Raw genomic sequence first — 12,099 nt, 5'->3', positions numbered from 1 at the left:
TAGTTAATGCTTTTAGGTTTGATCATTCAAATAGTTAAGTGAGTTCCCTGACAGGAAACCACAAAGAAAGAAAATCAGTGGGCCTTGAAGCATTGATGACCTGCGTAGTTTGTTGAATGTTGCATACAGAGCACTTTAGATATACGTACCACACAAAAGGAAAGTAACGCCTTTATTTCCGTTTATAAAAAAACAGCTACAATTGTGAAACCAAACTAGTTGAAACAAAAGAATGGAGGGACATGATAGCAGGCGCGATGTGACCTTTACAGGTAGTTTCTTTTCTCTTCTTATCTAATTGTACCTGCGGGTTTTGTTCTTTAAACCTTTTTCTTTTTTTACTTTTCTGAATGTAATGGGTAATTGATTTGTTGACGATGATATATGTTGAACTGAGAAACTTCTTCAGCTTGTTTACCTGTCCCAGGTCTGTCTGGCTGTCTGCCTGTCTGTCTCTCAGTCAGCCAAAATTGTTGTTTGTTTGGCTAATTGTAAAAACACTGAACATAGCAAAATACCCAAGTTTGGATTTGTGCCATTATTTATTTAATTGTTGTCTTTACACAGAAGCAGTATTAACATTCCTATTTTGCATAGTGGACAAATTAAGCGTGTCATAGATTTTGACATGAATTCACATTTACATATATGGCATTTTGGGATTCCCTTTAATCCTTCAGTAAACACGTTCTCATACTGGGTCATTAGGACACAGAAAAAATATTTTGAAAGCGTAATTCTTCCTTTATAAATTGCTAATTAAGAACTTCCGGAGATGCAGGTCTTTAGGCATTGTTTAGGCCTCAGTTGTTTGGACATCAGCTGGAAGTTCGTTCCATTGTCTTGGTCCTAGAACAGAGAAGAGTTTCTCTCACAAGCAAGAGCTTGCTTGTGAGTTTCAGGGACCAGTCGAGCAGTGGTTGGGGAATGGATGGAGCGTAGGGCAGTTTGGGGTGGGAGACGTGAACCTAGGAAGGAAGAAAGCAAGTCTTGCAGCTGTACATTTGTCTGTAAAACCGTGTGTAAAGTTTTGGGAACACTTCTGAATGAATGATGTTGGCATGCAATGCAATGTGCTACACAACTGTCGATGTTTCTTTACTCTTTTTCTGAAAATTCTTGCGCATAATGTTTACACACGTTTACTTTTTCATGTGACAACAAATCTGAATTATTTGCGATTAAGCTTGGAAGGCATTTTGACATTTGCACAAGTATAGAATTCCAGACAGGACATTTAATTATATTACACAACTATAATATCTTAGAGAATTTACTCTATTAACACAATTCTGAGTGTTTAAATCTGCCGGCGATGATTTTACTGACAGACATGCAATCCTTTAAAAAGCACAGTAAATATTCTGAGATGCTTGAAATATTCTAGGCCAAATAAAAACAAATATTTTAGAATTAGCTTTGAATTTTACTGAATCTTACATTGTGAATGTACATTAGGCTATAGATATCCCAGTTGCTAGTTACTGTGATTAATATTTACATCATTTATAATGTAATGCATGTTTACAGTAAACACGTGAATGATAGAATTAAACGATACGTCCTGGTGATGATGTGATCTTGGTTGAATTAGGTAAATGGTTTGTTATATTTTACTATTTAGTACAACGTTGTAATCACCAAAGCAATATAGTAAACTCTTCTAATATAGCATAATCTGCCAGAATTGTAAAATACAGTATTTAATGGTGCTTAAAGGTTGTAGATCCCTGGCTATATTTTTTTGGAACATCTTGTTGCACATTTAGTTTCTTCTTTCTTTGTTTTTCTACTAGATTCTGCTTTAAACTTGTAAAGATTTGTGCTCATTCCACAAGAGCCTTAATAAAAGTCTTTAGTAGGGTTGACTATCAGGGTGTTGTGCTGTCATTCAGAAACAGGTCTGGTCCTCTTAGTTCCATTGAACTAAAGAAAATCGCAACTCTACAACGTACGAAGACATCCTAGTCAAGAGGTGCCAAAGTTGATTGGAAAATTAAATGTTGCATTATAGCAAACATTGTATTAGAATTAAAGTTGACATAAATCCACTCATTGATGATTTAGAAATAAATAAATGTATTTATTTAACACAAGTTTTATTTTCAATGTTAGAAAGTTATGTATTGTACAATAGAATTCAATGCCTAATACAAATATTCAGTGACCTCTAATAAAAGACATGTCCTCATTTTTCAATATGCATTTTTTCATCTTTTTTTTTTTTTTCTCTATGGCATGTTAGGCCAAATCAAAGGCCTTCCCAGGCCAAATCTGGCCCATGGGGCCCTACTTTGGGCATCTTAGTCCGAAACAATTCTGTGCTTCTTTGTGGAAACCGTTTAGCAAGAAAACACACGTGTGTGACATCTACGTTTTGACATGCAACATGTCCTTGTTATTTCAGTTGTATAAACCTACATCAAGGCATCAAGGCATGGAGTCAAACTATTCAACACCAACACCTGTCTATACAACACCGGCACACCCAAGCACAACGAAAGCCTTCTTCAGGTGTGAAGAATCATATGGTAAGAGGGGACATGTAGAAGTTACAGCTTTGTGTGTAATCTGTAGGACTTGAGATGTATTAAGGAAAATAAAAGCTGACGTGTAATAATCTCCTACTGAACAATAGTTTTCAATCTTGATTTTCAGATGAGACCTTGCTGTTTTACCTAATCATAGCTGTGTGTGTTTCAATGCTTCTGATCATCATGATGGCCTTGACATGGTTAAAAAGGTGACTGCCGTATAATTGAACGCTTTCGAATCGGAAACCTACATGGTTAAATATCATAATATAACTCCTCTAGGTTTCAAATGTTGAGGCGCAGCATTAGGAGACTGCAGCAGGCTGCTGAAACGGCTGCTTTAGCACAAAGCTCTGGGCCTGAACAAGTCATTACAGTGGAACCAAACCACGTTTCAGCCTCTGAATTTAACCTGCAGAGCATGAAGTCAGCTGTAAGATCTCTCTGGATATTTGTATAAGTATTCACTTTATATCCAAAAAAAATAAAAACATTGTTTGCCTTCAAGAGGGATGTAATTGCTATACTTTACTACACCATATTGCACAGAATTCAGAATTTAACAAAGCTGATCTCACCATGCGTCAGCTGATCAAAGACGGAAGAGAAGGAGAGCTGTATAAAGCAAAAATGGCACGTGGAGCGATCAAAGGCCACACCATGTTCACCTGCAAGATCTACAAAAAGGGTAAAGTTTTGACTATTTCTTAAGTTCAACAAAAATCTTGTGGATATGTACGGTTTTATCTCTTTTTTTTTTTTTATCTTTAGTCACTAAACCTGAGCAGGTCAGAAATGAGATTATGATCATGCAGAATTTGAGCACACACAGGAACCTGCTACAGCTTGTGGACTGGAATATCACAGATGGTATGATGTCACCTTTCCTGTCATCTTATCTGTCACACTCAATATAGACACACGTTTGTGGACACCTAACCACATGCTTTTTAAAATCCCATTCCACATTTAGTCCCATTTCCTATAATAACCTTCATTCTTCTGGGAAGATGTTCCACTAGATTTTGAAGTGTGCTTGTGGAGTTTCAGCCACAAGGGTACTGATGTAGGTAAGGTGAGGAGGTCTTGGGTGCAGTCAGCATTCCAATTTATCTTAAAGATGTTCAGTAGGGGTGAGGTCAGAGCCCCATATCAGGAGATCTTCCACGCCAAATCATGTAAAGCGTATCTTCATGGAGCTGACTTTGTGCCGTGGGACTCCTAGTTGAAGTGGAACATTTAAAGACATCCAATGCAATTGTGTGCCTCCAGCTTTGTTGTAACTGTGGGAGTAGGAACCACATATGGCTGGAAAAGTCAGGTGTCCCAATACTTGTGTCCATATAATCTACATTCACTCACAACAAAAACCCTAAAATCAATAATCCCTGGTTTGGGTTTATGCTCTGCATGATTATTATGTTATAACCGAGAAAAGCTTGGGAGTGACGAGGTTGGACAAGATTGGAAATGAGTTTATTAGAGGGACAGCGCATGTAGGATGTTTTGGTGACAAGGTGAGGGAGGCGAGATTGAGATGGTTTGGACATGTGCAAAGGAGGGACATGAATTATATTGGTAGAAGAATGCTGAGGATGGAGCCACCAGGTAGGAGGAAAAGAGGAAGGCCAAGGAGGAGGTTCATGGATGTGGTGAGGGAAGACATGCAGGTAGTTGGTGTGAAAGAGGCAGATGTAGAGGACAGGGTGGTATGGAGACGGATCATCCGCTGTGGCGCCCCCTAATGGGAGCAGCCGAAAGAAGAAGAAGAAGAATCGAGAAAAGCTTAATGCAGTGTCATTATGACATAAAGCTCAACTTCCGATTTAACATTATAAAAAACACACTAAAACACAATTTTTAATTCTTTAAGTTTCCTAAAACCAAAACTGTTATCCATAATTTCCAATCAGGTTTTTCTGCATTCAAAATTTTTCCCAGCCTCCGTTTAGTTTTTTTGTTTTTAGAATCTCTGAATTTATATTTTTTTACATGCACATTCCAGTTACACGGATATAATTTTTGAATGATATACATTATTATATCATAATAATAAGACATATTATTATTATTATTATTATTATTATTATAATTTTATTTTTGTATATTTTTTTTTTGCACAATATTTTAGTAATTAAACAATAAGCATTTCTGTCTCACTTGAAAGCATCTTCTTGGTAACCCTTTTTTCCATTTTATTTTCATTCTAATAATATCAAATTCAGCTTTTTTTTGTATTAATTAATTAAATGCTTTAATTAATTGTATAATTAAATTACATTTTCCCAATACAAACTTCCAGTATATAAAAAAATAGTTGTACAAATTCCAAAAATAAACTGGCAAAGTAGAAAATAATAATAATTAAATTTTAATGTATTTCTTTATTCTGAGTTGACTTGTGTAATTTTAGGATTTATTTAATTTTCCTGAAATAATGCTTCTTTTTTTATGTGCACATTCAAATGCTTTCTCTGTTACTTGTTGTAAATATTTGTTTGTCTGTGTTTAAGTGCCCTATATGTTAATTATGGAACATGTAGAACACGGCAGTCTACGCTCCTTCCTCAAAGCGAATAAAGAAAAACTGCGCAGAGAAAATGAGCTACAGCACCTCTTCACCATTGCACTTTATCACATAGCACAAGCCTTGGATCATTTGCACTCCAAAATGGTACTTGAACTTGTATTTTTGTTTTTTTTTCCAATAGTTTTTTGACATTTGAGGGATTATAGTGTGATACATTGACTTGTTATGTAATCATAAGATACTGCATTGCAACCTGGCACTGCGGAATATATTGGTGCACAGATTTCCCCATGAAATAAAAGTGGCTGAGTTCGGAATGGCCAGAGAAATAACGAAGGACCGGGGCCTGTCTAGAAACTGCAAGACGAAAGTCAATGTAAGGCTTTTTTTAAAATTGTTTTTAAGTAGAAGGACAAAAGCAGAGATTTTTAATTATGTAGACTTAACATACTGAATGTAAGACATGTTTCAAGGATAAAAAATACGAGTGACAGCTGCTGTTAAAAGGTTTAAAAATGAAAATAATTAAGACATTTAATATTGGTTTTTTTTTTTTACAAGCTGTACACAAACTTTTATCTGAATGTGAATTTTGCTTGTTGTTTATAAAGTATACAATACAAAATATACAATTTGTTTATTAAATAATTCCCAGTATTCCAGTGTACCTAATTTTAGAATCTTCATACATACATACATATATATATAGTTTGTATTTAAAGCAACAGTTTGGCATCCCAGTTTTCTGTGTTGCCTCGCCGACTCTTTCGGCTACTGGAGTCAATGCTAATCTGACTTGAAATTAGTAAAGGATTTCATACAAGTCGTTTCTTACACCAGCATATTGAAATATGTCCCACTGTGCCCATCCTCAAGTCTCTCAGTGTGGTGGCTTACTCACATTTATATCCATGTGTTTCCATGCAGAAGCGAATTCCCTGTAGATGGTACCCTCCAGAATATTTTAAATATGACTTCTACGGATTTGAAGGAGACGTCTGGGCCTTTGGAATCATAATCTGGGAGATGCAAACATTTGGTAAGTGGGATGAATTAAGATCTAATCTAAAAGAAGATTAGTCTGCTTAGATAAACGTTTTTATATAAACGTAAAACGTTTTCTCAACAATTTTGTATCTCTACTATTAAGTTTATGCCTTTGTTAATCCTTTTTAGGCACTGTACCCTACCCCAACTTGAAAACATCTGAGGAGGTTGTTAGTCATGTATGTGCTGGCCACCGAACCCAAGAGCCTGCAGGATGCAGACCAGAAATGTGAGAATCTGTGGCTAGACTTTCTGTTTCATTTCAGATTCAAACAATCTACAATACGGCGTGGAATCATAACCGTCGTTTGTTTTTTTACTGTTGTCTGTGGGTGGATTATATTGTTTCCATGATAGAAAGTGTTGACATCAACCCCCAGGACCCTCATTTCTCTTTGTATACTTGCAAGTATTTCCGACAGAGGAAATGTCTTTTGTAGGGTTTGGTTAAAAAACTCAATGATACGGTGCTAAAATAAACCTTATCTAACATTATTGCAGTGGCTGTATCCATATCAATATCCATTTCTTTTTGAAATGTATATATATATATATATATATATATATATACAGTGAGGAAAATAAGTATTGAGGAAAATAAGTATTTGAACACTCAACACTCAGAGTGTTCAAATACTTATTGAGGAAAATAAGTATTTGAACACTCTGCTATTTTGCAAGTTCTCCCACTTAGAAATCATGGAGGGGTCTGAAATTGTCATCGTAGGTGCATGTCCACTGTGAGAGACATAATCTAAAAAAAATTCCAGAAATCACAATGTATGATTTTTAAACTATTTATTTGTATGATTCAGCTGCAAATAAGTATTTGAACACCTGTCTATCAGCTAGAATTCCGACCTTCAAAGACCTGTTAGTCTGCCTTTAAAATGTCCACCTCCACTACATTTATTATCCTAAATTAGATGCACCTGTTTGAGGTCATTAGCTGCATAAAGACACCTGTCCACCCCATACAATCAGTAAGAATCCAACTACTAACATGGCCAAGACCAAAGAGCTGTCCAAAGACACTAGAGACAAAATTGTACACCTCCACAAGGCTGGAAAGGGCTACGGGGAAATTGCCAAGCAGCTTGGTGAAAAAAGGTCCACTGTTGGAGCAATCATTAGAAAATCGAAGAAGCTAAACATGACTGTCAATCTCCCTTGGACTGGGGCTCCATGCAAGATCTCACCTCGTGGGGTCTCAATGATCCTAAGGAAGGTGAGAAATCAGCCCAGAACTACACGGGAGGAGCTGGTCAATGACCTGAAAAGAACTGGGCCCACCATTTTCAAGGTTACTGTTGGTAATACACTAAGACGGCATGGTTTGAAATCATGCATGGCACGGAAGGTTCCCCTGCTTAAACCAGCACATGTCCAGTCACGTCTTAAGTTTGCCAATGACCATTTGGATGATCCAGAGGAATCATGGGAGAAAGTCATGTGGTCAGATGAGACCAAAATATAACTTTTGGGTCATAATTCCACTAAACGTGTTTGGAGGAAGACGAATGATGAGTACCATCCCAAGAACACCATCCTTACTGTGAAGCATGGGGGTGGTAGCATCATGCTTTGGGGGTGTTTTTCTGCACATGGGACAGGGTGACTGCACTGTATTAAGGAGAGGATGACCGGGGCCATGTATTGCAAGTTTTTGGGGAACAACCTCCTTCCCTCAGTTAGAGCATTGAAGATGGGTCGAGGCTGGGTCTTCCAACATGACAATGACACGAAGCACACAGCCAGGATAACCAAGGAGTGGCTCTGTAATAAGCATATCAAGGTTCTGGCGTGGCCTAGCCAGTCTCCAGACCTAAACCCAATAGAGAATCTTTGGAGGGAGCTCAAACTCCGTGCTTCTCAGCGACAGGCCAGAAACCTGACTGATCTAGAGAAGATCTGTGTGGAGGAGTGGGCCCAAATCCCTCCTGCAGTGTGTGCAAACCTGGTGAAAAACTACAGGAAACGTTTGACCTCTGTAATTGCAAACAAAGGCTACTGTACCAAATATTAACATTGACTTTCTCAGGTGTTCAAATACTTATTTGCAGCTGTATCATACAAATAAATAGTTAAAAAATCATACATTGTGATTTCTGGATTTTTTTTTTTAGATTATGTCTCTCACAGTGGACATGCACCTACTATGACAATTTCAGACCCCTCCATGATTTCTAAGTGGGAGAACTTGCAAAATAGCAGAGTGTTCAAATACTTATTTTTCTCACTGTGTATATATATATATATAGTGGGTACGGAAAGTATTCAGACCCCCTTAAATTTTTCACTCTTTTTTATTTTGCAGCCATTTGCTAAAATCATTTAAGTTCATTTCTTTTCCTCATTAATGTACACATAGCACCCCATACTGACAGAAAAACACAGAATTGTTGACACTGTTGCAGATTTATTAAAAAAGAAAAACTGAAATATCACATGGTCCTAAGTATTCAGACCCTTTGCTCAGTATTTAGTAGAAGCCCCCTTTTGATTTAATACAGCCAGGAGTCTTTTTGGGAAAGATGCAACAAGTCTTTCACACCTGGATTTGGGGATCCTCTGCCATTCCTTCTTGCAGATCCTCTCCAGTTCTGTCAGGTTGGACGGTAAACGTTGGTGGACAGCTATTTTTAGGTCTCTCCAGAGATGCTCAATTGGGTTTAAGTCAGGGCTCTGGCTGGGCATTTAAGAACAGTCACGGAGTTGTTGTGAAGCCACTCCTTCGTTATTTTAGCTGTGTGCTTAGGGTCATTGTCTTGTTGGAAGGTAAACCTTCAGCCCAGTCTGAGGTCCAGAGCACTCTGGAGAAGGTTTTCGTCCAGGATATCCCTGTCCTTGGCCGCATTTATCTTTCCCTTGATTGCAACCAGTCGTCCTGTCCCTGAAGCTGAAAAACACCCACACAGCATGATGCTGCCACCACCATGCTTCACTGTTGAGACTGTATTGGACAAGTGATGAGCAGTGCCTGGTTTTCTCCACACATACCGCTTAGAATTAAGGCCAAAAAGTTCTATCTTGGTCTCATCAGACCAGAGAATCTTATTTCTCACCATCTTGGAGAACTCCATGCGGGTTTTCATGTGTCCTGCACTGAGGAGAGGCTTCCGTCGGGCCACTCTGCTATAAAGCCCCACTGGTGAAGGGCTGCAGTGATGGTTGACTTTCTAAAACTTTCTCCCATCTCCCGACTGCATCTCAATGGAGCTCAGCCACAGTGATCTTTGGGTTCTTCTTTACCTCTCTCACCAAGGCTCTTCTCCCCCGATAGCTCAGTTTGGCCGGACAGCCAGCTCTAGGAAGGGTTCTGGTCGTCCCAAACGTCTTCCATTTAAGGATTACGGAGGCCACTGTGCTCTTAGGAACCTTTAGTGCTGCAGAAATTTTTTTGGAACCTTGGCCAGATCTGTGCCTTGCCACAATTCTGTCTCTGAGCTCTTCAGGCAGTTCCTTTGACCTTAATGATTCTCATTTGCTCTGACATGCATTGTGATCTGTAAGGTCTAATATAAACAGGTGTGTGGCTTTCCTAATCAAGTCCAATCAGTATAATCAAAAATTTCTGGACTCATATGAAGGTGTAGAACCATCTTAAGGATGATCAGAAGAAATGGAGAGCACCTGAGTTAAATATATGAGTGTCACAGCAAAGGGTCTGAATACTTAGGACCATGTGATATTTCAGTTTTTCTTTTTCAATAAATCTGCAAAAAGGTCAACAATTCTGTGTTTTTCTGTCAGTATGGGGAGCTATGTGTACATTCATGAGGAAAAGAAATTAACTTAAATGATTTTAGTAAATGGCTGTAATATAACAAAAAGTGAAAAATTTAAGGGGGTCTGAATACTTTCCGTACCCACTGTGTATATATATATATATATATATATATATATATATATATATATATATAAATTGCATGTTCTACTCATGTGTATATCGGTTTTCATGTTCTCCAGTTTCTTCAAAAACATGCCTGTATATATATATAATATCCCTGGCTCTGGAACACACTCAGCAGTGTGGGAAGGTAAAACAAAATGTTGAATCCAGCCTTCTCAAAAATCCAACTTTGGTGCTACTTCAGGAATGTCTAGCCTTTCCATTTTATTATTTCTATTACATTAAATAACTTTAGCTTTGCATCGAGCCTCCTCCCACCACCTAGGACCTTTTTTGTTTGAATCCAGTGATTTACCATATCTTTCTCCATTCTGATATTTAATGAGAACATGAACCGAAGCTCTTGACCTGCATCTGTATGATTTTATGCACTGATTGCTGCCACATGATTGGCTGATTAGATAACGACATGAATACAAGTGTTCCTAATGAAGACCGCAATAAATATCATATTTTTAGTGAAAATCAGTACATACTCACTATTAAGACTTTATATTTATCATAGAATTTAAACAAGAGCTTATTTTTATACTTACAAAAATGTTGTATGCTCAATATAAGGAAAAATGTTTACTGCAGGCTGGAAATGATGAGAGACTGTTGGCAGGAGCCCTACTTAATGAGACCTTCCTTTATGGCTATTGTCAAAAGTCTGGAGAAAATTCTGGAAAATGATCGCGTAAGTGCTCTGCAGTTCCCCGGATCCAGTATAAAGATTTTTCTGAATGTTTCTGCTGTGTTTTGAAAAGAAAATTGTTTTTGTTTTGTTTTTAGAATGTTAGGAATATACAGTAATAATAGGAAAATATTAAACTAATTTTTAATTACTTATTATAAACTTATTGTTTGTGTCTTTTTTCAGGACTATGTGAATATGGACAGCAGCCCTGTAATTGTACAAGTGGAGTCTAAAGATGGGGATAAATTATCATAACTGACTTTAATGTCAGAAATATATTGTTTATATATATAAACAATATATTTCTGACATCTGTATAATATACAGATTATATATCACTCATGATTTTTGTAATTTTAATGTATACAAAAAATATGTTTAATAATTTTGAGAGTTAATAATTATAATCATGCAAAACCATGTACAATGACTACAAGCTTCTGAAACAAAGCTCATGTGGCTGTTAATAAAACCATTATTACTATATTGCTGTATTAGCTTTGTTGCATTCGAAAATGTATTTACTAATAAATGTAATGAATGGAGCTGCGCTGCAGAAACTGGTAAAATTGTAATTAAACATTTTTAGGAATTTTGCTTGTTGAGCATATATTTAGTGGTCCATATACAAAAGATGCATAATACATACAGTAACATGTGTACAGTCTAGCTGTAAATATAATTTAGACTGTAATAATCTCACAAATAATTTAAAATAGGAGTGATTGAAATTTATAGATACAACAATTATAAATAATTTGCTTTTAAAAGCGACGTGAGTGTACAAATAATTTTAGACTGATGTGTGGATAATTTAATTCACATGGTGATTTGATGTTCAGGATAATTTTGCCAAAAGAATTTTGATCGTTAGTGATTTAATGTGGGAATGCGATCGTTTAGGGGCTACAGTATCATATCATTTTCTCTGTATAGTAAATTATTAAATATACATTATTACGATCATTTTCATGTCGGGGGTCAACATGTGTGATGCTAATCGACACAGCACATGTCATATACGTGAAATTATGTCTTACAGAGTCGTATGTTTTTACTATTAATTTATAAGGCATGTTTATAAAGATTTTTCCAGAACATAAATATTTTCAGATAACTCCTTAACTATAAAAGTGCACTAGGATTTAACCTCAGAAACAGTTAACATGCAGGCTAAAGTACTTTCTGTGCAGATTTTCAGCTCCACCATGTGGTATAAAGGATTACTGGTCTAGAAATATCAGAAGCTTTTAAAGACATGTCCATTATCACTAAGAGAAAGTGGTGTATGGTGTGTTGAAAAAAAAAATGCAAATATTAAAATAAAGCGAAAATGCACCACCTTTCCCGATCATTATTTTACCGCCCAAAGAGTTACTCTGACGTGTGGGATGTG

At 36.7% G+C, this 12,099-nt stretch overlaps 1 protein-coding gene across 2 annotated transcripts; it reads left to right on the top strand.

Moving 5' to 3' along the window:
- The first annotated feature begins 137 nt into the window (after positions 1-137).
- On the top strand, positions 138-11,187 carry LOC310740921 (fibroblast growth factor receptor homolog 1-like). 2 transcript variants are annotated; one of them, XM_083568134.1, is made up of 12 exons: positions 138-272; positions 2,408-2,531; positions 2,659-2,743; positions 2,817-2,967; positions 3,084-3,222; positions 3,306-3,404; positions 5,078-5,208; positions 5,303-5,440; positions 5,992-6,103; positions 6,241-6,340; positions 10,604-10,703; positions 10,887-11,187. In XM_083568134.1, the coding sequence occupies exons 2-12, from the start codon at positions 2,438-2,440 to the stop codon at positions 10,956-10,958; spliced, it is 1,221 nt and encodes a 406-aa protein (XP_083424260.1). In that variant the 5' UTR covers positions 138-272; positions 2,408-2,437; the 3' UTR covers positions 10,959-11,187. The 2 variants fall into 2 exon arrangements, with proteins under 2 accessions (XP_083424260.1, XP_083424259.1); XM_083568133.1 differs by having other exon boundaries at positions 5,048-5,208.
- The last annotated feature ends 912 nt before the right edge of the window (positions 11,188-12,099 follow it).

This window comes from Silurus aristotelis, assembly GCF_946808225.1.
Source record: "Silurus aristotelis genome assembly, chromosome: 18".
Classification (NCBI taxonomy): domain Eukaryota; kingdom Metazoa; phylum Chordata; class Actinopteri; order Siluriformes; family Siluridae; genus Silurus; species Silurus aristotelis.
The sequence above is the reverse complement of the archived record's forward strand: the minus strand, read 5'-3'. Positions and strand labels throughout refer to the sequence as shown.